A 27,722-nucleotide genomic window follows, 5' to 3' on the forward strand; every position below is an offset into this window, starting at 1 on the left:
TTTAGGTTTCTGCTGCTTGCCTTCATAGCCTTTAATGAATGTTATTTTGCTATTTTTATTTCCCAGAAATGTGTTCTTGTGCTGTACCATATTGAACATTTTGGCATAGATTACATACCAAGTAAATGCTGGGCCAATATTGTTGATACCGATACTTTTATCTGATAAAGGAAGCTTATGTAGAGTAGAGAGCAGTGCCTCAGTGTTTATGAGATTAATCATCATCAATTGAGAAATTCTTAACACATTTTAATAACCACTAAATCAGTGAGATTTTCAGTTTCCAAAATACTTAGTTAACACAATACACACCTTTCAGCTTTTCATTATTTAACACAAATCAGTGGCCATCATACTAAACGTGGAGGATAGAAAGAAAGTATCTATCCTGTCACACTAATATCGACCCAATACCAATACCAGTGTTGGTATCAATGCAATAAATATTTGCGTCATTCACCTGCCTACCTTTTTTAGTGCGCTGCTCCTTGGCACTTCATCAGAAAATTATGAACACGGCTCTGTGAAATATGTCATGGAAGTTAAGTATAGCAGTCAGTAAGCTCTACAAATCCCTTTGTAGCAGTTACCTGCTTTACAGACTTGCCTTTGAGCAGTACACACACTACAGCACTCCACAGCTGTGACCTTTACCGATTGCAAACACAAAAAAGGAATATATCCCTTAGATGGAAGTAAAAAACAAACAAAACAAAATTAAAAAGACTCTCGACGGAACATATAAAATCTGAAGTGAAAGTATCTTACATTGTGGGTCACTGAAATCAACAAAGACACACACAACAGCAATATAAACCAACCACACTGCACACAGGTAAGAACCTTGGCCAGTGCATTAAATCAGACTGGAGGCATACACTTCCTCTGAGAGTGGAGTATTGCTGTATTCCCAAAGGTTGTCACGCAGGCGGAGACTGCATGAGTGGAAGTAAAACAGACTGGTTTTATGGGGAACAGGCAGATTTTACTACTTCAGAGCAACTTATGAGATGCTGTGGCAGATTTATACAAACACGAGTAAATTATTATTACTATTTATGTAAAATCATTGAGATATTAAATACAAAAGAAAATTCTCAGATGGTAAAAATCTTATGTATACTGCTGCAAGGTCTTCTCGCTGATTGTTTCTGAGACTGTATTGCGTCTGAATTTTCTCAACTAATTAATTCATCTCATCCCTCTGCCCTCAGTCTGCCGATTTATATGGTATTAATATTGGTAATATTTTCTGTTGTCTTATGGTTATCCATAGCTTGTGCAGAATATTGGATGTACAGCACTGTGCAAAAATCTTGAGCCACCCCTCAGGAGCTGGATTTTCTTGTAATTTTTATTTGTGCTCTTGACCAACAGTTCTCCAGGCCTTTTAAAGATCTGTTAAAGTTTTACTTTGGACATTGGTGGCCTAAATCAAGAGATCAAGGTGAATTGTTAGCTACACCTATACCTTTTACCTAGTCACACATCTGAGTCACTCCTAGTCACCCAGGAGTGACTCAGATGTGTTTTATGGAAAAACATTTTGCCTTTTGCTCATTCTCTCTGAATTAAAGGCAGAGAATGGATAAAATACCAGCTTAGCATCTGGACTTTTTATAATCTTCCTTTAATTGCGCCTTTTCTGGCTCACACTTAGAAGCAAATGCTGTTGGTATTTCCTGTGACCCCAGTGTGCATGAGTGTGCCATTATTCTAAACTCTGACGTAACTGCTGTCAGAGCAGCTTTGCCAGCTTTCTCAGTACAAGGATGACGACTCCTGTGTGGACGGCACAATTGGGCCCTGCCAGACAGGGACTGGTTACAGTGCTTAGATGCACCAAACTCTGTTAAATTAGGAGTCTGATTGTATGGTATCATGTCTCCCTTGGATGTCTTAACTGCCTGTGATTAGAGTTTATGTGTTTGCTCCAGAGTCCAGTCACCCAGATGCTAAAATGTCCAAAATATTTTAAATGAAGCTGAGAAAATATTTTCATTTTGTTGTCAAGTCACTAAAGAGGTTACCTGCCTTTAGCCATATATATTTTTTAGCATGTTAAATCTGGAAACCAGTGGTTCTGTGGTAAATGACTCACAAAATCAGCTCTCATGGGGACGTCAATATGGCCTAATATCTTGCTCTGAACAGCCTGACAGAATGTGTTAGTCTGTCTGTCTGTTTGGAAAACCAACAGCACTGGTTGGCAGGTCCATCTCTCTGTCTGTTCTTGGAAAGATCACCATATTACACTGGTGGATATATGTGTAGGCTCGACTGCTTAGCGGGTCTGGTGTATTAACAGGTGGATCTGGCTGTCTTTCTGTCTACTTGGCACTTCCATCGTACTGGCTTCAGAAGCTTACGCTCTGTGGGTAAACTGTCATCTTGTCTGCAACTTTGTTTTTTCATATGTGCTTTGTGGAGTGTGATGGTTTGGCTTTCCATCAAGGGGATCTGGTTATTGTTTGTATGTGTGCGAGTGTGTGAATTGTTTTGTGTGCCAAAATACCAACTGTTCTGGTAACAAGCAAATTGATATATTAGAATAATATAAACTGAAGTGAGAGCCATCTGTTGGTTGGTCTGTCAGAGATTGGTAAAAAGAAATAATGCTTGATGAGAACAGTGGGCTGACAATTTGACCACAGCTTTAAAGTTCCTTGAGATGGGTTTAGTAACTTAAAAAAAAATTAGATGAAAAGCTAGTATAGGGAGGGAAAAGACAAAAGAGAACAGACTTCAAAGTAATGCAGGCAAAAGCTTTCCTTTGTTTGAGGTGCTAATGTGGTAATACTTGTGTGTCTGGGCAGGCTAAGTGTGCTTTTTCAGGAGGCAAATATGAAAGACTAATGCTTTTTCGGGCATTTCAGATTATACTTCTCTAACATTTTCCTGTAATACTTAAAGTAAGCAGAGTGTAGCACAGCACCAAATCTTTCTTTAGCCTTACGTACAGGGGAATGTTCTGTATATATATCAGAGCAAAATGCATCCTTCTATCTTCGGGGTTGTGTTTAATTCCAGGAGGCACAAATACATTTTTACTGTATCTTAAATCAGATTTTCTCTCACTTCAGCAAAAAAGCTGCCTAATACCTCTGCTATCTACAGTCCCTCTGGTAGCTCCAGCGTGATTGGAAACTTTGAAAAAAGACAGACAGCATAGCAGTTCTATTCCAAAACACGACAGCTATGAATGGAAAAGTGCCACCAAACTGCTCCGATGGATGTCTTTCATGAAAGAAGACTAACTCAGCAGCACAAGGGATGCTTCCAGCCTGCCTGTTGCAGATATGCACTACATTTCCACTGAGAATTTAAGCAAGTGAAATTTTGGATTTTAAAGGCTTTTTTATGCCATCAAGAAAATGTTAAAAAAAATACACTGATGTGCAGACTGAGCTGCAGCAGCTTCATTATCAGACCCACTAATCCCTTTCCTGTCACTGACCATATGGGACTGAAGCAGTAGACTGTTGTAAGAAACACTGTCAATATGGCTTCTCTTTACTGTATATTAATCATGCGAATTGGTTGGTTAAGTAACTTGAATAAAGTGCCAGATGATTTTATGCAGATAATGGTTGCCTTACGTTTCCTGTTAGGTCACCATGAGGTTGCCAGGTTTTGTAGTGAAATATCTCTAGTAAATGTGGCACTGATATCCACATTAATAATATAATGTGATTGTGTGTTTAAATATTATTACAAGGGTGATGACTCCTGTGTGGACAACAGATTGTTTTATACACACTGGAGGATTTCATGACAAAACTTGTCCGCTGCACATCTTCCATGAGATCCACCTGAATTTCACTTTTAAGGTTTTGGGTAATTGCCATTAGACGATAATAGACAGACACTTTCATGTTTCCCTGTGGATAATATGTTTGCTAATATGCACAGGGTCACATTTGATTTAGTTTTTTGGTTTAGGACAGAGGTATCAAACATAAATCCAGGGGGCCAGAATTAGCCTGGCAAAGACTCCAATCGGGACCACTGGATGGCTCTGGAAAATATGAAATGTGAAGGAGTGCATAGATTTCTAAACTTTTTATAGCTTTTCCCATCGATAAATACTACAGCAAAGTAATTATGTAACAGATAAACAATTAAATGACAGAAAGTTCCTGTTTTTCACTATCTAATATATATATATATATATATATATATATATATATATATATATATATATATATATATATATATATATATATATATATAAAAACACCCAGCACGCCCCTGCGGGCGGTTTTATCCTTCAAGCTTGGGTCCTCTACCAGAGGCCTGGGAGCTTGAGGGTCCTGTGCAGTATCTTAGCTGTTCCCAGGACTGCGCTCTTCTGGACAGAGATCTCCGATGTTGTTCCCGGGATCTGCTGGAGCCACTCGCCTAGCTTGGGAGTCACCGCACCTAGTGCTCCGATTACCACGGGGACCACCGTTACCTTCACCCTCCACATCCTCTCGAGCTCTTCTCTGAGCCCTTGGTATTTCTCCAGCTTCTCGTGTTCCTTCTTCCTGATATTGCTGTCATTCGGAACCGCTACATCGATCACTACGGCCGTCTTCTTACCACCACTATGTCCGGTTGGTTAGCCACCACCATTTTGTCCGTCTGTATCTGGACAAACATATATATATATATATATATATATATATATATATATATATGCGCGAGAGGAACTGACCTGAAAAATAGGATCATGGCCAAGCTTGAAACCTGGATCCCCCGTAGCCGGTTACCAAGATTACGTGAAGTACCTTCAGAAGGTCTGCTAGATGATGTTAATGCAGCACTACGGACGATACCTACAACCACGATTACCGACACTAACAAGCTGATCTACAATACAGCAGCAGTGATCAGTGAGATACTTGGTTACAAGTTGAACAGCCACAAGGGCAGTACCCTCCATGGAGAAGGAGGCTAGAGGGCAAGATCAAAGTAGCACGGAGGGAGGTTAGCCAACTAACGGAGTTGCAGAAAGGTGCGGCAAAGAAGGTGCATAAGAAATACAGCAAACTGTCCATACCTGAGGCCTTGGAAACTGCCAAGCAAAGACTCACAGCCTTGGCCATCCGCTTGAGGAGGTACACCAGAGAGATAGAAGGCAGGAGAATAAACCAGCTGTTCTCCACAGAACCAGCAAAGGTGTACTCTCAGTGGCAAGGGAACAATAAGAGATAAGCATCACCAAGGCTGGAGACGGAGCAATACTGGAAGAGCATATGGGAGAAGGACACAACCCATAACGGCAATGCTCAGTGGCTAGTGGATCTGAGGGCAGACCATAGCAACCTCCCTGAACAGGGTCCAGTAACCATCACAGTGGCAGATATCCAAGAAAGGGTCTCCAGTATGAAGAGTTGGACAGCACCAGGGCCCGACATGGTTCACGCCTACTGGCTAAAGAAGCTGACTGCACTCCACGAGCGTCTGGCAGCACAAATGAACCAGCTGCTAGTTAACGAGAGACACCCGGAATGGCTAACCGAAGGTCGAACGGTCCTGATCCCCAAGGACCCCAAGAAGGGACCGGTCCCATCCAACTACCGACCAATAACCTGCCTTAGTACCACATGGAAGCTCCTGTCAGGCATCATATCGGCTAAGATGAACAGGCACATGGGTCAATACATGAGTGGGGCACAGAAAGGGATTGGCAAGAATACCAGAGGTGCAAAACACCAGCTACTGGTAGACAGAACAGTCAGCCGAGACTGCAAGACCAGACTGACCAACCTGTGCACTGCCTGGATTGATTACAAGAAGGCCTATGACTCAATGCCCCACAGCTGGATACTGGAATGCCTAGAATTGTACAAGATCAATGGGACCCTAAGAGCCTTCATCAGGAACTCAATGGGGATGTGGCGTACAACACTAGAGGCCAACTCCAAGCCCATAGCACAAGTCACCATCAAGTGCGGGATCTACCAAAGAGATGCTCTGTCCCCACTGCTGTTCTGCATAGGCCTGATCCCCCTCAGTGAGATCATTAACAAGACTGGCTACGGATACCGACTACGGAATGGAGCAGTTGTCAGCCACCTCCTGTACATGGATGACATCAAGCTGTATGCCAAGAGTGAACGAGACATCGATTCACTGATCCACACTACCAGGCTATACAGCAATGACATTGGAATGTCGTTCGGACTGGAGAAGTGTAGTCGGATGGTAACATAGAGAGGGAAGGTAGTCAGAACTGAGGGGATTGAACTACCAGAAGGCAACATTGCAGACATAGAGGACAGTTACAAGTACCTGGGGATCCCGCAGGCAAATGGGAACCATGAAGAGGCCGCTAGAAAAGCTGCAACCACCAAGTACCTGCAGAGGGTCAGGCAAGTCCTGAGGAGTCAGCTGAACGGTAAGAACAAGATCCGGGCCATCAACACCTACGCCCTTCCCGTGATCAGGTACCCTGCTGGGGTAATAGGCTGGCCAAAGGAGGAGATAGAAGCCACTGACATCAAGACAAGAAAGCTCCTTACCATGCATGGAGGGTTTCACCCCAAGTCCAGCACCCTGAGGCTGTACACTAAGCGGAAGGAAGGGGGCCGGGGACTGGTGAGTGTCAGCACCACAGTCCAGGATGAGACAACGAACATCCAAGAATACATTGGGAAGATGGCCCCAACTGACCGAGTGCTCAGTGAATACCTCAGGCAGCAGAAACCCAAGAAAGAGGAGGGAAACGAGGAACCATCATGGAAGGACAGGGCCCTGCACGGTATGTACCACCGGCAGATAGAGGAGGTGGCTGATATCCAGAAATCCTACCAGTGGCTGGACAAAGCTGGACTGAAAGACAGCACAGAGGCACTAATCATGGCAGCACAAGAACAAACTCTGAGTACAAGATCCATAGAGGCTGGGGTCTATCACACCAGGCAAGACCCCAGGTGCAGGCTGTGTAAAGATGCCCCAGAGACAATCCAGCACATAACAGCAGGGTGCAAGATGCTAGCAGGCAAGGCATACATGGAACGCCATAACCAAGTGGCCGGCATAGTGTACAGGAACATCTGTGCCGAGTATAACCTGGAAGTCCCGAGGTCAAAATGGGAGATGCCCCCAAGGGTGGTGGAGAATGACCGAGCTAAGATCCTGTGGGACTTCCAGATACAGACGGACAAAATGGTGGTGGCTAACCAACCGGACATAGTGGTGGTAGACAAACAGAAGAAGACGGCCGTAGTGATCGATGTAGCGGTTCTGAATGACAGCAATATCAGAAAGAAGGAACACGAGAAGCTGGAGAAATACCAAGGGCTCAGAGAAGAGCTCGAGAGGATGTGGAGGGTGAAGGTAACGGTGGTCCCCGTGGTAATCGGAGCACTAGGTGCGGTGACTCCCAAGCTAGGCGAGTGGCTCCAGCAGATCCCGGGAATAACACCGGAGATCTCTGTCCAGAAGAGCGCAGTCCTGGGAACAGCTAAGATACTACGCAGGACCCTCAAGCTCCCAGGCCTCTGGTAGAGGACCCGAGCTTGAAGGATAAACCGCCCGCAGGGGCGTGCTGGGTGTTTTTATATATATATATATGTATATATATAGGTTGTTGGTGTCATGGAATACACATTTATCCTAACAACCAGTGGTGCCTGGGGCTGACCAACTGGTCCCAGTCTGCCTGAGGCTTTAAACCTCTAAACCTGCATGGCATCATATGAACATGATCACTTGTAACATCTTAGCAGCAGGATAATGTTGGTCTTGAAGGACTGCTTCACAGAAGTGTTAGCCTGGCTCTACCAGCACTATTACAGCTACTACTAAAATGATATTGTATTTAATAATACAGGAATGTTCAACACTGGTTATTCTTATCTTTATTATTTGTCTTGCAGTCCAGATATGATGTTTCATCTCAGCAAGCTACAGGCCACTCCACTGTCTACCACGCAAGCCGCTTTCAACTGCTGGAGGAGAGAAACCGAGCTCTAAAGCTTGAAGTAACCACACTTCGCCAGGAGAAACAGCAGTATAAGAAAGTGGTATGCTTGCTACTTTATGAACCCCAGTTATGTCATTTTCCACAGACATAATTTTTGACACATAATTTCTACATTTGTCTGTCTCTTCTGACAGCGAACGCAGTCATATTTCAAATGATATATATTCTTTTGGCTTGGATATACCAGATGAAATATTACTAAAGGAGCACAGTAGGCTAGCATAATTCAGTGCAAAACAGATAGGCGGGTGGTTGGGTGTGTGTTGTAGATGCGAGTGCCAGTTTGCACTCTGCCTTCATGCATGTATTTGTGTAGTGAAGTCAAGTTAGTGAAGTTGTCTTTTGGAGGCCTCCACCAGGTGGTCCCAGATGGCAAGGTGTTTGAGCTGTTGTCTTGGCAACATGCCCATTAGCAGGAGCGCTGACACACTGACAGAGGGGAACTGACAGAGCGTAGTGGCTGCTGCTGCTATGAGCGGCAATCGTTTGAAATCAGTTCGAGAGTGAAATCTGCAAGCTCCGTTCCTCCTTTGCAGCCTTTTAATTTGTTTTATTTGAATGTGTTTTTCAAGTTAAAATAATAACATCAATTACATAATTTCATATTTGAAAATTTGCCACAACCTGCTGTTAAAGGTTGTGGCCACGATCGAATTGAGACATCTTCTGACAGTTCCTTCCAGACAAAAATTATTAAAGCTAGATACTGTACAAATGACAAAATAACCAAACTTTCTGTCTCCCATCAGTCTTTCTTCCACTGAGAAGTAACGTTATATGTAAAACTTTCTGATAAACTGCTCTCTCTATGTAAACAGAAAACCGTCAAAGCAAAACTTGTCTTTTATTTTTTTTTCCCTCCCTAACATTCAAAGTAACCACAACATAAAGCAGTAATGTTGTGTAATTTTGTGTGTGCGTGCTATTTTTAAATACGGGAGATACTGTTAGGAGGCAATCCAGCTGGGTGCCTGACAATCTTTTTGGTGTTGCTGCTGATAGCTTCACTCACACAGTCAGCACTGCACCATGGTCATTCATGCAAAGACAGACTCAGCTATGGATCAAAGAGAAGCTCAGTAATGAGAAAGGGTTCATTTTAGACATTTCCTTAAGCAGATGCACTGTGGCCTTTGTCGGGGCATTAAACGAAACCAAAAAGAGCCTATTTTTGGATAGCCCTTCCATCACTTGTCTTGTTGAGAATGCTGAAAACAGTATGAACAAAGGACTTAATCTGTAACATAATAAAATATAGAGAAACATAACTTAGTATTTGTCCTAATTTGCAGAATGTTTGATTTGCCGGCAACAGAACGCTTACACAAACAAACCCGGGATGGTGAGTGAAGCAATGTTACTTGACAAATCGCAAATCAATAACAGAATAATGTGTACAATGTGCAAAAAAAGGTAAACACATATGGGACAAATGGAAAGCATTTCAACTGCTCTTCCACTTTGTCACAGTCAAAAGATGCCTAATAACAAATTCCAATAAAACACACTTTGATGTAAGATGAGAAGAAATATGGTAGTACACCAGAACTGTTTCCTGGATTTTGAGGTCTGGCATCACACAGTTGCTGGAAATTTCTCAGCTGTGCATTCATGGCAAGAATCTACTCTTCCAACACATCCCAAAGGTGCTCTATTGTACTGAGATCTAAAGACTTTGGAGGTCATTGAGTACAGTGAACTCACTGTAATGTTCAACCAACCAGTTTGAGATCATGTAAGCTTTGTGACATGGTGTGTTATCCCACTGGTAGTAGCCAAGATTGGTATACTGTGGTCACAATGGGATGGGCCATTGATACAAGGCAGGATGGATCCATGCTTTCATGTTATTTACCCTATATTTTTACCCTACCATTGAAATGCTGCAGCAGCAATGACCAAGGAGGGGCACCTGGTGTGGTATTCTGCTGCTGAAGCCCTTCTGCTTGTAGGTTTGGTTTAGAGATTTGTTCTGCATACCTTGGTTATAATGAGTGGTTATTTGAATTATTGTTTCCTTCCTGTCAGCTGGAAGCAGTCTGGCTTCTCTCCTAGCATCAACAAGGCATGTTCACCTGGAGAACTGGCTCACACTGGATACATTCTCTTTTTCAGACCATTTTCTGTAAACCCAACAGTTGCTTGTTTTTCAGAAATCTCAGTAGATCAGGAGTTTCTTACTTAAATTCTTTCTTCCCCATTCTGATGCTGGGTTTGAACTTGAATAGGTCATCTCGACGATGTCTGCATACCTAAATGCATAAAGTATATAATCACATATTCCCAAGGTAACAATAGCATACAATTTACTTCGGATTATAATAAACTGAGAAAATATTTACATTTTTTTTAACATTTTAAATTATTTTTATTTGGGCCAGCATGGCTTCATGGGTCTTTTTGGTGTGGAGTCAGTCTGTTACTACATGAAGACTCAGGACTAATAGGGAGAGCTTAAATGCTCATGTTGGGTCAGTATTAACTGGATGAGAAAAAGGAAACAGTTTGCTAACATGTTTGCCCCATGTCAATTTAAAAAGGTGCTAATATATTATAGGGAGGTGTGAGACCAGGGTACCAGGAAGTTATATAAGCTACTATTTCAAAGTTTTTAATTGAATCTTTGCTGTGATGCTGAAACTTAATTTCATTGCCTGCTTATTAGTTATATTCCCATGTGTCTGCTTTTTCTTGAATTTAATTGGTTATTTTGCTTCCTAAATGGCAAGAGGAAACACTGCGAAGATGGAAGAAGGAAGAAAAAAACGGGCTTTTGACCTGTTGCCTGGAAACAATCTGTGATGGACAGTTGGAGAAAGGTTCCCTCGGTGAGGAATGACCTTCTGTCTGTTGTGTGGCTGCTGCTAAAAGGCCACAGCTGTCTCCCTGGACACCATCCCTATGGCAACAATTGTGTACTGCTAGCAGCTGGCCAACTAAGATGAGAGGCCTCACAATGATATGAGTTGTGCCGGTGCAAAGAGGAGCAACGGCTAATCAATAATCCTAAATGGCTGTGTTGCTTTACCTGACCCCACAATCTGTATCTTAAGTTCTTCCAATCAATGACACACGAATAAAACGAGGTTAACAATAGAACAGTATGCTGAAATTAACTTCACAACTCAGCAGGAATAACACTATCACCACCCACTTTCTCACACTGTTTTGACTCACAAGGTTGTTGTATCAGCTGACATTTAACAAGATGTGTTTTACTCTTTCTCTCCAACTCAATTCATCCCAGGTGTGTTCTCTAAGATATTCCTGTGTAACTACATTACCCCCCCCCAGTTCATCCCCTTGCCTTTTTTTACCTACGTAAAACTGCTGAGAGTTAAAGCAGAGCACACTGAGATTTACCCTGTAGGAGAAACAGTAGAAAGAGAACAACAAAACCAACAGGTCGCACCACATTGACCTCTAAAACCTGTGGGATGAGTTTTAATGATGAATTTAAACAGTTTTAAAAATCTGTTATTCGACTTTAATGGCTATTTTCTGTGGCGTCGTTCACAGTGTCTTGAAAAAGATCTGATAATGGAGAGAGAACAGCTCAGTACAACGTAGACGCAAGCACAAACACACATACACACACCTTCTCAGTGTCCACACCCAGGCAGAGAGGTTGACTGACGCCACAGGCCTGGCCTGTGCAGCTTCATGTTTGTGCTAATCTAAGCAGATATGATGTAAATCAGGGCGGGCCGTGCCTGGCCACGATCGAATTGAGACATCTTCTGACAGTTCCTTCCAGACAAAATTTCAGATGAGTTGCTTTCTAGCTCATGACCTAATAATTTTTAAATGATAAAACCAGTGTCAGTTGATGTCAATGTCATGTCATTTCCCTATGGTGCCAAGAATACAACATAATTACAACATATACAAGAACAGATTCAAATATCCAGATACGAGCGAACACATTTGACCTTTGGTTCCAACCAAATGGCACTCTGTCTCTTATATAATATATACCTGCTATAAGCTATGGCTTTGAAAGTGTGACACTGACTAAAACACAGGAGGTGGAGCTGGAGGTGGCAGGGTTGAAGATGCAGGAGTGATCAGAAGGGACAGGATTAGAAATGAGGACATCAGAAGGACAGCTCAGGCTGAGCAGTTTGGAGACAAAGTTTGAGAGGCAAGGCTGAGTTGGTTTGTGATTTCATCCATTAGTGACACAGGAAACTAAATTCTGCTGCATTAGAAGGAAAAAATCACCTTAACTGGATTAAATAATTTTAGGGGTTAACATTGGCATACCCACATTCACACATGCACATCATAGAAGGTTTATGTCAGTATAACTATTACAACAATATAAGTAGTGCAGTTAAAGTCCAAATCTTTGAAACTACATCGCACTTGGAACGCTCATAAAACTGAAAAAACAAAGCAACATTAGTTTATATGATAAAACTCGTGACTTCAGACTTCTACATAATGCGACTTCCTTTTGCAGCTGCAGGAGTCATTCCCTGTTGGCCTTTAGAAAGAAAGCACGTTTTAGGCACTTTCATGTTGGCTTCATTTTTCAGACCTGGAATCCAGACCCATCTTTTATATACAGTCTGTGCATCTCAGCAGGCAACGTGTCAGCCCACGAATGTGGAGTAATGATCCTGTGAAACATTCACTCTCTGCAGCCTAAAAACACCGCTGTGAAATATGTTTGGTATACTTGATTATGAATAAGCCATTGGTCATTGTGACAGGGTTGATACAATTGATTTTCAGCCGTGATAGCTGTAATGATTACAGTGTTTCTCACAAAATATTAGTTATTGTATTATTTCTTTCTTTTTCTGCCACATTTTTGGCTACAAGTTATTAAGAACTCGGGAAGTTGTGTAATAAGTTGTAAATTGGAAGATGTCAAACTATATCAGTTCTTTTATTTATTGTAGTTCATTAACAATGCAAATAGATAAATTCTCACTTGTTTGTAAATGATTAAACTCTTGCTAAAACCTCCGCCAGCATTATTGCCTCTGGCTAAAGTTGGAAAAGTTGCCAGCATCAATAAGGGGGGGGGGGGGGGGGGGGGGGCAAAATGTGCTGGGTGACTGGTCAGGTCAAACCCCTAGTGTGTGTAGCTGCCCTGAGCAGGGGCTCCCTCATTGTTCCAGATTGATCTGGACATAGTTTAGGAGATATTTATAGACAGTGATGTTACAAGATAGGAATATTGGAAACATTGGGATGTCTGGTTGTTCTTGATTGCATCATTGTTCAGGTGCTTTTGTGTCTTTGGCCAGCTTTTCTCATATGTAGCCACTGTGATGCCAGTCATTGGTTAGTGCCCATCTTGAAGCTTTTCAGATCTGCTTCCTTGGTGCTCTGAAGGGGCAAAGGGTGGGTGATCTGAGAAACAAAGGGACACTACACAGCATGCTCATAAAGCAGCTACTCAAAGCATAGCCTACTTTATAGCCCTCTTGGATTTTTAATGCGGCTGAAACTTTGCAACCAGTACACCAGTAAGAGTTGAAACTAGAGACTAAAATCATAAACCCACCAGGAAAGCGTACACCAAGGACAACATTCAAGTGAGAAGTGGAGTAGTTTTCTCATAGACTTTATGCAATCATAGGTATTTTGCAACCGTAAAGTTGTCCCCCACTGGCAATTAGAAAGGAATTACACATTGGTATCACTTCTCCAGAAGATTTTTATATACATATAACCTGTGACCATAAGAGTGCAGAGCACCACTTAAAGACACAGTGAGACATAAATCCTACTAGAATACTGTAAAAACAAACAATAAAACTCCTGTAATATAATGTATAAATATTATACACAGGCTCCTGCACAGCCATAACTACAAAACCTGCCAGCTAACGCTACGCCTCATTTATTAATGCCATAAACGTTTATTAGATGTGTATCTTAGCAGAAAAGGCGAAATGAGAAAAAGCAGCATCAGTCAAGACCTTGTTAAATTAGTGCCACGACTTAAGACATGAAATTGGGAGAAGCAGAGATGAGGGCGGGTCTATTTGGTTGTTCATATTCCAATTGCCAGTGACACCTTTCCTCCGTGGACTCCTGATGTAACCGAAGGCTGTAGCGGTGTTGATTTTTATTCAACAGAGTGGAATTGTGCAGCTCGCCGCAAACACATGCAGGTCCAGGGAGAACGGGGGGAGAGAACACAGGAGAGAAAAGGAGAAAATGATGGAGGAAGGTTGTTAAGAAGGAGGGTCTTTGGGGGTGGGGTGAGAGAGTGAGAGGAACGGGAGGCTAGGAAAGAGAGTGTGTGGAGAGGGGGCGGAGGAAAGAGAGTAAAAGAGAGAGAGAGAGGCCCCAGAGCTGCTACTGATGCTGCCGCTGCCGCTGCTGCAGCCGTTTGACAATTCCCCACCCATACAGAGCGCGGAAGAAGGGAGGAGATCAGAGCAAGGATGAAGAAGGAGTAAGCGACACCTCAGTAAAGATGCTCCTGTGCTAAGCCGGCGCGAACGGTAAATACAAAGCCTTTATCACCACTCTGCTTCCTCTTCAGTGCTGCTGTTTGTCTCCGCATCACCGGCTCGAGTGTTTTTGTGTCTGATTTGGCTCTGCTGAGTCCTATATATAGTGCTCAGGGTTAGCTTAGCCAAGCAGCTGGGGAAAACCTGTCTGTGCAGTGGCTGCAGGAGGAGACAGATGTGCACAGGGAGACGGAGAGGAGGGGAGGATTTGTACATTTTGTCTCTTTTGGGATGTAATGAGAAGAAAGCAACAACCAGCTTCCCGGTTTCCTGGCTGAGGCAGAGCCACCTGTTTGGAGATGTGTGGGTGTGTATGGAGGGGTGAGGGGTGGGGTTACAGTGTATGGTCTAATTGTGTGCTTAGTGCATGATAAGGATATTGTGTGCATGTGTGTTTGCATGGATTTCTGAAGGAGTGCTGCTGCCTTGTGACTGCTGTCAAATGTTAAATAATGAATAAATCCTCCTCTCATTGTGTGCTTATGTAAGAAATGTGTGTAAAACAAGATGTATAGACACTTGGAAATGCGGGAAGCCAGATAAACAGAAATAGGTGGTGCTACAAATTTGATTTTCGGTGTGTGTGTGTGTGTGTGTGTGTGTGTGTGTGTGTGTGTGTGTGTGTGTCTGTGCTTTGGCGTTGTCAGTTCCGGTAACCTGAGCTTTTCCTGGTTGCTGCCTGCTGAGAGGTTGCCAGGTGTTGGTGAAGAATATTAACCCACTCATGACTGACTCACGTTTGCGCTCTGCTGGTTGTTTATTCACATGAGCAAAAGTCTCTCACTAAAGGTCTTGGTGTGTCTGTGAGTGCTTGGCAAAGTGATCTACTATATACACTATAGTGGCTAAATGGTCTGCAGTCTAATAAAATAATCTTGCAATAAATTCCGCCTTCGTAGAGGCTATAAATGTTTGAGAGAGGTGTTATTTCGTCTGGCTTTCTGGAAGGTTGTAGATTAAGGGGTTATTGAACTACACCACTACTGAGTGGCGTTTCTTTTATTTTGGCCACTGGTTTATGGCAGTGAGGGTAGACTTTAAGTGAGGGTAGTATTTAAATTTATTCACCTCATAATACGTGAAGCACTTCTCTTTTATGCATGAAATCTTCAAAAATAAGTGGCATGTTTAGTGAGCACTGGTGTGACTGCTCTGCCATGTAGGTTGTAAGGGTTAGGGTTATTCCCATTCATTAGGCATTCATCTGCCTAATGAATGGGAACGGTTATGCAAAAGTTATGGTAAAAGTTAAATATGATGACAATATGACTGGAAATAAAAACTTAATGGAAAGCGCAATGCTTCTTTTAATCGCCTTGGAATTGTTTCACGATACGAAAACTTGACAGTTGTGTTAAATTCACAGAGCAGAGATTTGAGCCATGAGACAGCTCTCAGACATGAGAGCTATCACTACACTACCAGCTACTTAGCAAATATTGAAATACCTCTTCAGGAAATGTGTTCGAACCTGTATGTGCATATTAAGAACAAGTGAGTGTGTTATATACCTTCGTCTTGCATATGTTTGAATATATGGTTGTGTGGGTGGGTGAGACACCAGTGGACGAATAGTGTACTGTTAGCTTTACAGTTTTACTTTACTGCATTTTGTTTTATACATTTGGCATCACTTTTGTTCTCTGTGTACAGTAATTTTGCCTTTTCTGTTCCCTGTGAGGATACGAATGCCTTGCTTTTTTGCTTTTTGCACTATTCCTCCCTGTTTTCTTCTCCTTCTACTTCTTCATCTTCATGCGGCAGGCTGGTCGGCGTTGCCAACCGACGTTCAGTTGGATGCCAGAGGGCAAGAAGGAGAGAGATAGAGGAAAGAAGGCAGGGGAAATGAAACATGTGTTTTCAGTCTTACAACTGATTTTCTCTCCTGCTCTTCTCTCGAGATAATCAGGGAGTCTGGCAACCAAAAGACAGCCTCCTTGACTAATCAAAATGTTCCTCCAGACATACAGGCTCTGCAATAATCCCTATAGTCACAGCCTTGGAGGGGTGTGGCAGCACATATCAATTTTTATGCATCTACTAAGAGAGTAAAACAGCGTATGCCAGCAGACGTGACATACAATCAAATTTATTCTAGACTACATGTCTTTAAATACATACTTGTGCACAATTTCACTTCATTATAAATGAAGAGCCTGGATTACTGGAAATCCACATGATATTCTGTCTGTCTTCAGTGTGTTTTTTGTCATGCATATTTCATATCTTGCAGCTGTGTATCTTAATGTGCATCCTCAGTATGGAAGGCTTTTGTTTGCAGTGCTTGTGTGCAGACTCTCAGGGCATAAGATATGTTGCATGTGATAGTTCATTGCTACTTTTTTCATCTTGACACGCCATACCTGAAAGAGAGCAGTTTCTATAGCAACCGCATAAACCGTCACCACACTCCTATCCATGTTGTGTGTGTTCATGCAACATGTGTACCTGCACATGCCCCGAATGCGAGTGAGCGCTGTATTGATTGGTAGCGTATGTGTTGTCACCCAGCCAGCGGGTGGTGGTGGTGGTGGTGGGAGGATGACGGAGATAAAAACAATAAAGGAGCGTTTGTGGGCAGCATTTCAAGATACATAGAAGTTATGATAAAGGAAAGACACAGAGTACTGCAGAGGCAGGAGGGTGGGGCAGTGGAGGAAAGTGAGGGGAGAAAGAGCTAATATCACAGTGGAAAATGGATGTCTCTGAAGTCTAAATACAGACAGTCAAATAAACAAAATAATGAGTAGTGCTTGATTTATGTTGTCATGCATGGTGCGTATTTGCTTCTTTTTTTAAAAGTTATATCCCATCTCATGGAATAAGTAGGTGCAGATTTGCACTTGAGCAGCGATTCGCTTTAGCTGCTTTCTAACTAACTCACTGAGCGTCAGTGTGTGCACTCTGTTTACATCATCAGGTAGTAAAACAAATGTGTTTTTAGTTGTTTTTCCAGGTAGTCAAGATTTACTGCTGGACCTGTTGAAATCTATATCACTGTAACTGAGAATCACTTAAGGACACGTGTAGATGTCCGCTGGATAATATTTCTAAAAGCTTCTGGGACTCTGAGCCAAGTTATACAATGCTGTTCATATTTTTAGCATATTTGTAGGAAAGGGTTGCAGCTTGAGGTTCTCTTTCAAAAAAATTTGGTTCTGTATTGGTACATAATCCCAGCGTGACACTGTCAGGCTAGGTGAGCCCTTTGGCAAAGGAACATGCCGATAAAAGCCTGTTAATTCCACATCACTAACAGTCCCCCCACTGTCCCCTCTAAGTTTTTTCCCCCACCTTTCTCGCTGTGTTCAGGCTGCTTTCTCTTTTGATTATACGCCTCTCTCCCAGTCTGTCGTCTCTCTTCCTCTTAATACCGACTTGATTATGCTTAAGCTGTACCAACTGCTCCTATTGAATTCCAAAGCCTTTCAATCAATCAGTCAATCAATTAGTTGTGTAACATGATGAGTAGTATTAGGCAGACTGCCCAATTTCCTTAACTTCCTTAGTGAGTTACAGCTGTTAAATGTCGTTACTATTGGGTGCCAGTATATGTCAGTAGGTGAGCAGGCAATCACATCCCGCATGAGCAGTGGCCCGGGTTTGAGTCTGACCCACGGCCCTCTGTGGCATATCTCTCTCCATGCTTCCCTGTCCCGCTTGGCTTTCACTGTCCAATAAAGGCTAAGTTCTATTACCTAAACAATACCTATTTAGGTAAGGTTAGCTTTGATTAACAAAAAAATCAGATACTGATTGCAGTTTTTAACTAAATTTCACCTTCCTTCTAATATAAGTATGTAATATTTTAACACCCTCAAAAGTTCTTTTTTACACTCCAAATATCTCCTGTCTTGCTCCTCTATCACTGCTGCATTTTTTGTCTCTCAGCCATTCTTCTTCTCCCTTTCATTTAGTCCCTAGTGTCGTGTGTCTGGGAAGGCTTGAATGATTAAACATAGGACAGAAACCTTCAGTGAACTGAACATCAAGGGCACCTGGAAAGGAGGAAGGAGGGATAGAGGAGTACACAATGTCAGACAGGCGCTCCTGTTTGGACATAGATGACATGACAGGACCTGTGCTTCTGTAAGTGTCACCTATTGCTCTGTGACACTGAGTCCTGCTCAGTAGAGACTTAAGACGCGGTCACATCTACCACACTGTGTTACAGTAGCAGTTGTAAAACTATACTTTTGTCATTGAATCCTAAATCTATTTCTGGAGAAACCAGCGGAAGCAAATCAGTCTGTTGTTATGCAGTAAAATCAAAGCCCCAAGAACATTTTTATAACTCAGCGCTGGGAACCAGATGTGCGGTTTTTGCTCAGATGTGAGTGTTGTTAGATTTTTTTTTTTTCATCGCACACTCTGAAACAGCTGTGACAAGGCAGAAGTCCAGGGGAGTTTTAAGTGCTGCTTTGCATGTTTTGTTTAAAGGCTAAATGTAGCGGCAGCAGCGCTAATTCTTTGTCCCATGCTGCACTGCAGCTCTTTTGTTGCTCTGCTCACAAAATCAACCATCTGGTGGCTCACACACTGCTAATATAAGAGACAGACTAAGTCTATACCTGCACTATGAAAAGATTTAGATATAATTCGTTACTTTAATTGCAATTTACAAATAAAGAACTATAACCTAAATAATAACCAACACAAAGGCTACAAAAATGAATTGCTGACAAACGTTAATCAGTCACAGAAACGCTGCTAAGTATCTTTCCAAAGTTAAGTAGTCAAGTCAGCTTAACGCTTGATCTCTCATTATTTTAAAAACCAACTTTTGAGGCTGGCTCTGCAGCATACTCTGTTCTCAATTGTACTCAAGAGCTTCAGTGCACAGTGGCAGATAGGTTAAAAACAAAAGTATTATAATCAATTTGAAGCTGTAGTGACAATGGAAAGAAGCATGCACTAATATAACTCATAAAAGTGCTTTGGATGATTTCAAAGTGTCTCCTGATGAGTATAAAAATGCTTTGCACTATTTGCCACTGGATATGTACCTTATATATACTCACAGTGCATGCATTTACAAATATATTGCATGTGTAAGGGGTTTATGGTTGAAACATTGGTGAAGAAACCTGTGGTGAGGCTCTGCTAATGTATTTTAAGCGTACTGTACATTTTAGCAACTGCATAATGGGGTCAGATCTAAATTATTTAGCATTTATGTGGTATGTTCTGCTGCAGATTGGGGTCATGTGAGTGTGTGTCTGTGGGTATTGGGTATGTGCATGCTTCGCCTCGTTGCTTAGTGTGTGTGTATATGTGAGCAAGTTTTTTAAATTTGGTTGAGGAGTTATGTGCTGGCTTGTCTGTGTGTGTGTGTGTGTGTGTGTGTGTGTGTGTGTGTGTGTGTGTGTGTGTGTGTGTGTGTGTGTGTGTGTGCGCATGCACTTTTCTATTCTGAACATGAAGGTCCACCCAAGCATTATGTGAGCATTAAGTTCCATCCAAGCACATGTAATCCCTAACCAGCTCCTGGGCTCCTCATTAGCATTACACTGACGTTCCTCCGAACTTATTTTCCAACCCTCTGATATTCTCTGCGTGGCCGGAGGGAACAGTAGGTCGTGCTCACATCAAATGTGTTATGTCATAAGTGTGACTTGAAGCCTTACTGCCCATGTCAGTCGGGCCTGATTTCACTCTTACTGCCTGCTTCCACATTTTTCCACATACCACACAGACACACACTTCAGTGTTTACACTCCCATGCCTTAATGTTTCCTGTGGGGCATTTGTACTCTTAAGGGAAGCCAGAGTTTTCCCTGGAGGGCTGTGCATGTTCTGTCCAGCTGGATCACTCCTACACAGCATATATAGTTAAGTTTGCACATCTGGGCTCACTCTTTTTTCCTCGCCCTGTTAAGATCATTTTCAGACTGAATGCTTTTTATGTTATATTCCAGTTTGTGCTTCTGATACCTATTTTTGGTGAGCGCTTGGTGGAAGCCATGGCTGCTACTCTTACTTACATTACAGGACCCTTTGCATATTCTTACTTTCTGGTTCTCCACCTGATGATTTAAGAGCTTTTGTGACCAGAATGGGGTCATAATTAGTATAATATTAAAGCTTAAAACATACTTACATCAAATGTTACCAAACACATTTTTCTGACACTCTGTCTCTTTATGTTCAGCATGCTTATAGCTAAAACAAGTGCAAGCTGTCTGTGCCCAAAGTGTCTTTATCATTTTGTAGTAATACACAGTTGTAGCATCTGTCACAGTTTTGGTTGGTTAAATGTGTTAAAAGTAAAGAAAAGTAAAACTACTGAAAATTATTTCATTTAGGAGAATGTAGCTTGTTCAGTTCAATTCAATCTAGTTATTTGTATATAGCGCCGATTCACAACAAAAGTTGCCTCAAGGCAGTTTCTATTGTAGGGTAAAGACCCTACAATAGAAACAACCCCAACAATCAGACGGCCCCCTGTCAGCAAGCACTTGGCGACAGTAGGAAGGGAAAAACTCCCTTTTAACAGAAAGAAACCTCTGGGGTGTGCTGGGGAGAGGAGAACAGAGAGAAACAGGTGTAAACACACAAAAAGTGGAAAGAGGTGAAGAAGAAATGCGCAGTGCATCATGGGACGTTCCCACAGCAGCCTGAGCCTATTGCAGCGTAACAAAAGGATGGTTCAGGGTTACCTGATCCAGCCCTGGTTATGTGCTATATCAAAAAGGGAGGTTTTAAGCCTAGTCTTAAAAGTAGAGAGAGTGTCTGTTTCTTAAATCTGATCTGGGAGCTGGTTTGACAGAAGAGGGGCCTGATAGCTGCTGCAAATTTGGGGAAGTGTGCCCCTGCTGGGGAACAGCTGTAGCTACTTGTTACCTTGCCTCAGGCTTGAAACTTTGAGATGTCTGACGTGAAAAAGTCAACTCCGGTTTGCTGCTGAGTCAAAAGCAAGCACCGTAACACAAATAAACAAGTGCAAATACTACAGTTTACAGTATTATCTTAGCTGAGCTCAAGGAGTAAGGAGAGAAGTGGCAAAGTAGCTTGAAGGGTGACGTGAGTGAGGATGTTTTGCTACGTGAAGGAGAAGTTAATCTCTTCTGACTGTAGCGCCGGCCTCTCCCTGCCTCTCCTCTGGTTTTTTCACTGAATAAAACCACGGATGGTCTCCTGCTCTTGGTCCTGCTGATATGGTAGCTGTTTGATTTCTGCTTAGAAGGCGAGCAAAACGTTAAACTACACATTCAAGAAGAATCTGTATATGTGCGATTTTACTAAATGCAAAAGACTGTACTGTGATTTCTTCTCTCCAAGAGGGTTGTAAATGTGCATAAAATTTGGTTGCCACATTGAACTGAAGTGGAGCTTTTTGTGTTAAATTTAAAAGTCTGGGACTACATATAGGCTACAGATGTGCAGGAGTGAGTCACATAATTCATGTGCAGACCTTTTTTTCAAGCCTTTATTTACATGTGTGTGAAAATTCCCCAGATTGTTACTGTATCGTATGTTAGGACAACTTGCTGTATTAAAGTGACGGAGCGTGTTCATCATATGAGGTATTCTAACTACATGAGCTATTTCGAGGGGTTGTAAATGCGTGGGATTCAGTTGAAAGGTCTGCTCTGTGACACAGTGGGCGCAGAAGGGCTTAAGGCTAATATATGCCTGGAGATGCTAGTTATGCAACTCATTCATGCTTGCATGCACACACACACACACACACACGCACACACTTCAGCTCACGCTTCACTGTATTGGTATTACCCCATGCCATCTGTGTCCACAGTTTGCAAATAAAAGAGATGACCTCATAGGTCTTGTGTGACGTTCTATTATGACTGCTCACATGTACACACGGGTTTTAACCAAACACACACTACTCTCAAAACTAGATTGGCCACTCAATTATGTTTTATGAATGAGGCACTTGTAGCTGCATAATCAGCAGTACAGGTTAGAGAAATCAGCTGAAAATGCTTTGAAACTGACATTAAAAACTGACATCTTTACAGTGTCTTTTAAAAATGACATTATGGTATAGTTGCTAAAACAACATTCCATGCTAAGGGAAACAATATTAAGTCAATCTGCGATGCAGAAGGTTGCGGTTGTCATCGGAAGGGCAGAGTTTACAAATAAAATAAACACACATAAACACTACTACGTATTAAATGTTAACGCAAATCATTTGTTGTGAATGGACTGCACAGTTATAACCCAGCATTTGCTTTTGTGTCATGCCTACCAATCCAAAAGTAATGCACGGTATTAACTGCATTATAAACGACTGATCTCAAAATGCTCTTGAGACTTACTACATTATGCCAAGGAAGCTAATGTTTGGCTGAAGATCAAGTGGGATGGAAGTCACACATTCTCTCACGAAAGGGCAAACACCTATTAAGCTCTTCAGAGGACAAAGCCTGTGTTATACATCATCTTTTATGCTGAAGTGTAAAGCTTGCTAATGCTATACAATAAATCCTCCAAAATGTCCCAGCTTTTCAAAACCAACTCCTTAAGTGGGGACATACAGTGTCAATGTACAACTGTCTTAAAGTTAACCTTGAGAGTGTGTCCTCTTTTAGACTCTTTTGTGTTATGTTGTAGCTCAGTGCTTTGTAATCGGCACTGAAGTGACTTAGTTGGTCTCTTTTGGTTCAGATGTGCTTCAGGTGCACTGTGGACAGCACTTTTATCTCTCCATAGCTGCTGTCTAACATTTGCTACTCAAGGTTCACTATCTTGTCCAAGGATACTTCAAGGATACGGCATGCAGACTGGAGTAGGCAGGGATCGCTCCCCTGACCTTCCAGTGGGTAGACAGCACCACGGGAGTCACAGTGGCCGTGTTAAAAGTAAAGTAATACAAGAGTATAAATTTATTACTAGAATGATTACACCAAACAGATTTATATGCATCTTTGACTCTGAACACTAAACTGAGTTCTTCTATTGGAAATGTTACATATAACATATCCAAAGATACGTTTTTGTATAGTTTAAATCCTACTCTGCTACACCCTAGTTTACGCTCTTCTTCGCTGCCTTTGTGAGCACACTGATATCATAATAATGAATGAGAATTTCATGAGAGCTAACAATTACATATATACTGTACTAAATACTACAAGGAAGTAAGAAAAAAAACTGATGTGTTTCAGCATAAGGCTTTCCTCAGGGTTTCTGATACAAGTGGGTGCTGCCAGCCATAAAACACAACCAGGACCTAATCAGTAACAGGCACAGGTGGCAACAACTAACAGTTTGTCAACATGCAAAACCAACAGTGCGCTCCAACCACCAAATCAACAAAATGTGCACAAAACACTGAAACATACTCACAGACAAAAACAAACCAAACACTTGAATAAAATTCCTTTTTTAATCCACCAGGATACACAGTTTGCAAATGATACGTCTAATGTGCTTCCCTTTGAAGAAGTTTGTTTCTTATTGCTCTCTCTTTTCAGTGACATAATGACTCCAATTCCCTTGAACGGTAGACCAAAAATGCCACATCCAGTCAGCTGAAAATGTCTCGCTATAAAGCACCTCTTTCTTCTCTCTCGATCTTTTTTCGTGTTTAGAAATTCGAATCCTTAACTCCCTCTTAGTCTTACTCACATAGCATAACCCACAAGGACGTGTAAGTAAATATACTCCATGTATAATCCTACAAGTCATCACATTACTCACTTGTATTATTTTACTCTTGTTGATTTCATTTTGTGTAATAAATGATCGCATATATCACACTGATATGCTACTCTGTCACCTGCTTCCATATCACAGTTGTTTTACAGTGAGATATTAAAGGACTGGTGGCTTGCTTTTGTCTAACGTGGCCCACTGACACACTGTACTTGGAGTGTGATTTAAATAATTGCAGGCTTATAGAGGTTTTTAAAGGATGAGTTCAAACTGAAATATTTCTTCAATTAAGTTCATAAATGTTATTTCAAATTTATAGATGTTAAAACCCTTCACATTTTAACCTTAAAGATGTACATAAAAGCAAAACCAGCTGTTCTGTTTTTAAAATTATGATCAATAAAAAAAAAGTTAAAGGTAACATTTACAGTCTCCAGGTCAGTTTTCAGGGCGTTTGCGCTGGTCTGCATTACTAAAGCTAAGGAGCTGTCCATGGTCCTGACTGCATCAACTATTCAATAGTGGTGAGCTTGATTTTCTTGCAGAAGATGTCAGTGAGGATATAACATTACCAATTTGTCCACTCACTAACCACAAGTACAGAACAATCTCTCTCACACACTCAGTTATTAAGGACAGCTGCATGCATAGATACATTGACTGTAGATGTCCTATTATACCACTCACTCACAACGGCAGTCCAGAGTTTAATGAAGAGATCTGGAGGAAATAATCTGTTTATAATATCTCAAGATTTAAAGAGGACTGAGATAATCTAATGTAGCAAGATATGAATGTTATATATCTTAAACACAGAGGAGAATATGCCTTTTGGACGGGAAAATGGTATAAAATTTACATTCAAATACAAATGTTTGTCAACAGTGAGGAGAATATAGTTTCAGAAACTTAAGCCATGAACTTCTTTTTGCATTTTACTTGTATAAAAAGGTCATGTCTGTAGTAATTACCTATTATGGGCACATCTCTGTTTGTGACTTGCTGCTCACAGTGACGACGGCAGATGTTGTCAGTGTGTCTTTCCGCCCACAGTTAAGTGGAACAAAGTGTTTCCGCCATGACATCTAATTAATGACAATCCTCCTGCGGAAAACAGCACCAATCCTCTCCCCACAAGAATCCTATTTAGAGTCAGGAGTAGCCATCCCACAAATCTCTGCAATCATGATTTCATCCCCCATCAATTCTCCATTAGAAATGCATCATCTCCTGGCTTATTTTCTCAAGTATTATTTTGCAACATTTAATATTGCTATTAGGATCCAAAATGTGTTTTTCTAAATTCAGCAAATCCAAGATCACATCCATAAAATCCTATATTAGCTTGCAAAGGATATTTGAATGCTGCATTTAATGTCACTTAATTGGTTTTTTAATTAAAAAACAGAAGAATTTAATCTCTTAAATATTTTTTAAATTATTTGTTATTTCATCAAACACAGCTGAGTGTCCTCTGTGATTGACATAAGGACTTATTTGCCATTTTTCTTTTTCCTATGTTGCCCAGTTTAGATTCAAGTGTGTATGAATCTGAGTAGATCAAATATAATTATACAGTCACTGACTATTTTATTAGCTGGACCTTGCTGGTTATGGTATACACTGGTCAAAGAGATGGACGTGCAACAATACTCTGGAGAGCTGTGAACTTTAAACAATGGTCAATTGGTACTAAGGGGGCCAGAGTGTGCCAAGAAACTATCCTTCACACCATAATGCCACCAACAACTGAACTTTTAATACAAAGTTGGATGGATCCATGCTTTCATCTTGTTTACAGTATACCTAATCTGACCCTTGAACTGCTGGAGCAAGAATCGAGACATAACTGACCAGGGAAGGTTTTTCCAATATTCTTTTGTCCAATTTTGGTGAGCCTGTGCCTTTTGTGTTGTAACAAGTGGTTATTTGGGTTACTGTTGCCTTCCATTCAGCTCAAAGCATTCTGGCAAATCTCAGATCGACAAGGTATTTTCACTGGATGTTTTCTCATTTTCGGACCATTCTCTATAAACCCAGAGAGGGTTACCAGTAACTCTGCTAATTCTAAAATGCTTATCATATATGCATATCGTCTCATCACCAACAACCGTGCCACAGTCATGGTCACTTCTTCCATCTTTCTTCCCCATTCTGATACTCGATGTTTACATGTCTAAATGAGTCGCTGCCATTAAATATTTCTGTTAACAAGCTACACCAGTTACACTGGTATAGCTAATATATTATCCTGTGAGTTTGATTACTTCTAAGCCACTCTGCTGTATCCTACATTATTGTGTCAGTAAAATGTGGCAGAACAAAAGAATAAGAAAATAAATATTTTCTTAAAAGGGCATCTTCGGGCCTGGGTAAAGATATATTTATAGTCTAACTCACACAATAGTGCAATCCATATAACAAAATAATGTAGCTGCAGCTTGTTTTTTCGTGACTTGATGAATCATTGCTTAAATACACTGTATTTGTCTTATTTGTGGCAGGTGCCAGTTCATTTTTTTGGAAATTCTACTATTATGAAGCTCCTAAAGAAAGTGTCAACAAGAAAGTAAGATATGAGCCAGTAATATAGATGCACAGAACATTTTGAGAGTTTAGGACCTTGGTGCCTGGCAGCCGTGAGCTAAGGTGGGTTCAGTAGCTAAATTTGTGGTTTTATGGACAGAATGATAATTATGGTGATGGAAGGGAGAGTCTGTATGAGTGTGTGTGGGTGTTGTGTGGTAGGCAATGAGAAATGACAGTATGGAAAGGAAGAAAGAAAGTTATCAGAGTGAATTAGACATTAGCTGTATTGATGCCTCTCCCTTAAGCCAATCCAGCCTCTCTGCATGCACATATGGAACACAGATTTCAAGATTCACACATGCCTGCTACTCTTTCACTTGCTCTGCACAGATGTCAGTGGTGTTAAATTGCGTTTTTTCTTAAGAGTACACCACATTTCCATATCCTTCATATCGTCAAACCAGATTTCTTTGTTTATTTGTGGATATTGGAGGTTTAAATTGGCACGAAAATGTGTGTGTCCTTTGGCTTCGCAGTTTAGCTGTGTGTATACAAGATGTTAGGGAGTGTTAAGCTGAGCTGTGAATGTGTGATTCACTGTAAGTGGGAGGAAATGGAGAAGCAGACATCATTCCTGAGGCCCATAAAAAGAAGGCTTTAAAAGGTCATTCTCTTTCTTTCTGTGGTTCTTTATTACTCTCTGTCTTTTCTTTCAAACTTTCTTTTCCTTGATGGGAAAGAAGGTTGAGCAAAAGAAAGTTTAGGGTTTCTATTGCTGTCTTCTTTCCAGTTATCTGTACATTCAGTCCATCTCCTCCCCGCCTGTCTTATGGTGTCTGCTACAAGACCATGTCCTGGAGATTTAGTGAAGTGCGTGACTGAGACTGACATCTCCCTGTTTTTCATTTCTGCTTAATTAACAGCAGCATAGCAGGAGGATTTGTAACTGCTGCTGTAGGTGTGGCTCTGTACATTGAAAAACGCTGTAGTCTGCAGGGCTGTGATGTGGCGACATGAGTTACACAATAACAGCAGCAAGTGAACTCACTCACCAGTCTCTGTGTCTTCCTGTCCTTGTCTGTTCTCTATCTCGGTCTTGGTTTGATTGTGTCTCT

The 27,722-nt window shown here is 41.5% G+C and overlaps 1 protein-coding gene across 2 annotated transcripts in view; it reads left to right on the top strand.

Annotated features, from left to right (window-relative positions):
• rimbp2a (RIMS binding protein 2a) overlaps positions 1–27,722 on the top strand; it is a 67,476-nt gene that overhangs the window by 7,327 nt on the left and 32,427 nt on the right. For both annotated transcript variants that reach the window (XM_085358121.1, XM_085358122.1), the window contains exon 2: positions 7,869–8,015. In XM_085358121.1, coding sequence (XP_085214247.1) covers positions 7,869–8,015 — 147 coding nt within the window. The remainder of the gene's footprint in view (positions 1–7,868; positions 8,016–27,722) is intronic.

The sequence above is a fragment of the Diplotaxodon limnothrissa genome, linkage group LG7 (genome assembly GCF_057381915.1).
Source record: "Diplotaxodon limnothrissa isolate DT_005_m linkage group LG7, D_limnothrissa_male_GT1.1, whole genome shotgun sequence".
NCBI lineage: Eukaryota > Metazoa > Chordata > Actinopteri > Cichliformes > Cichlidae > Diplotaxodon > Diplotaxodon limnothrissa.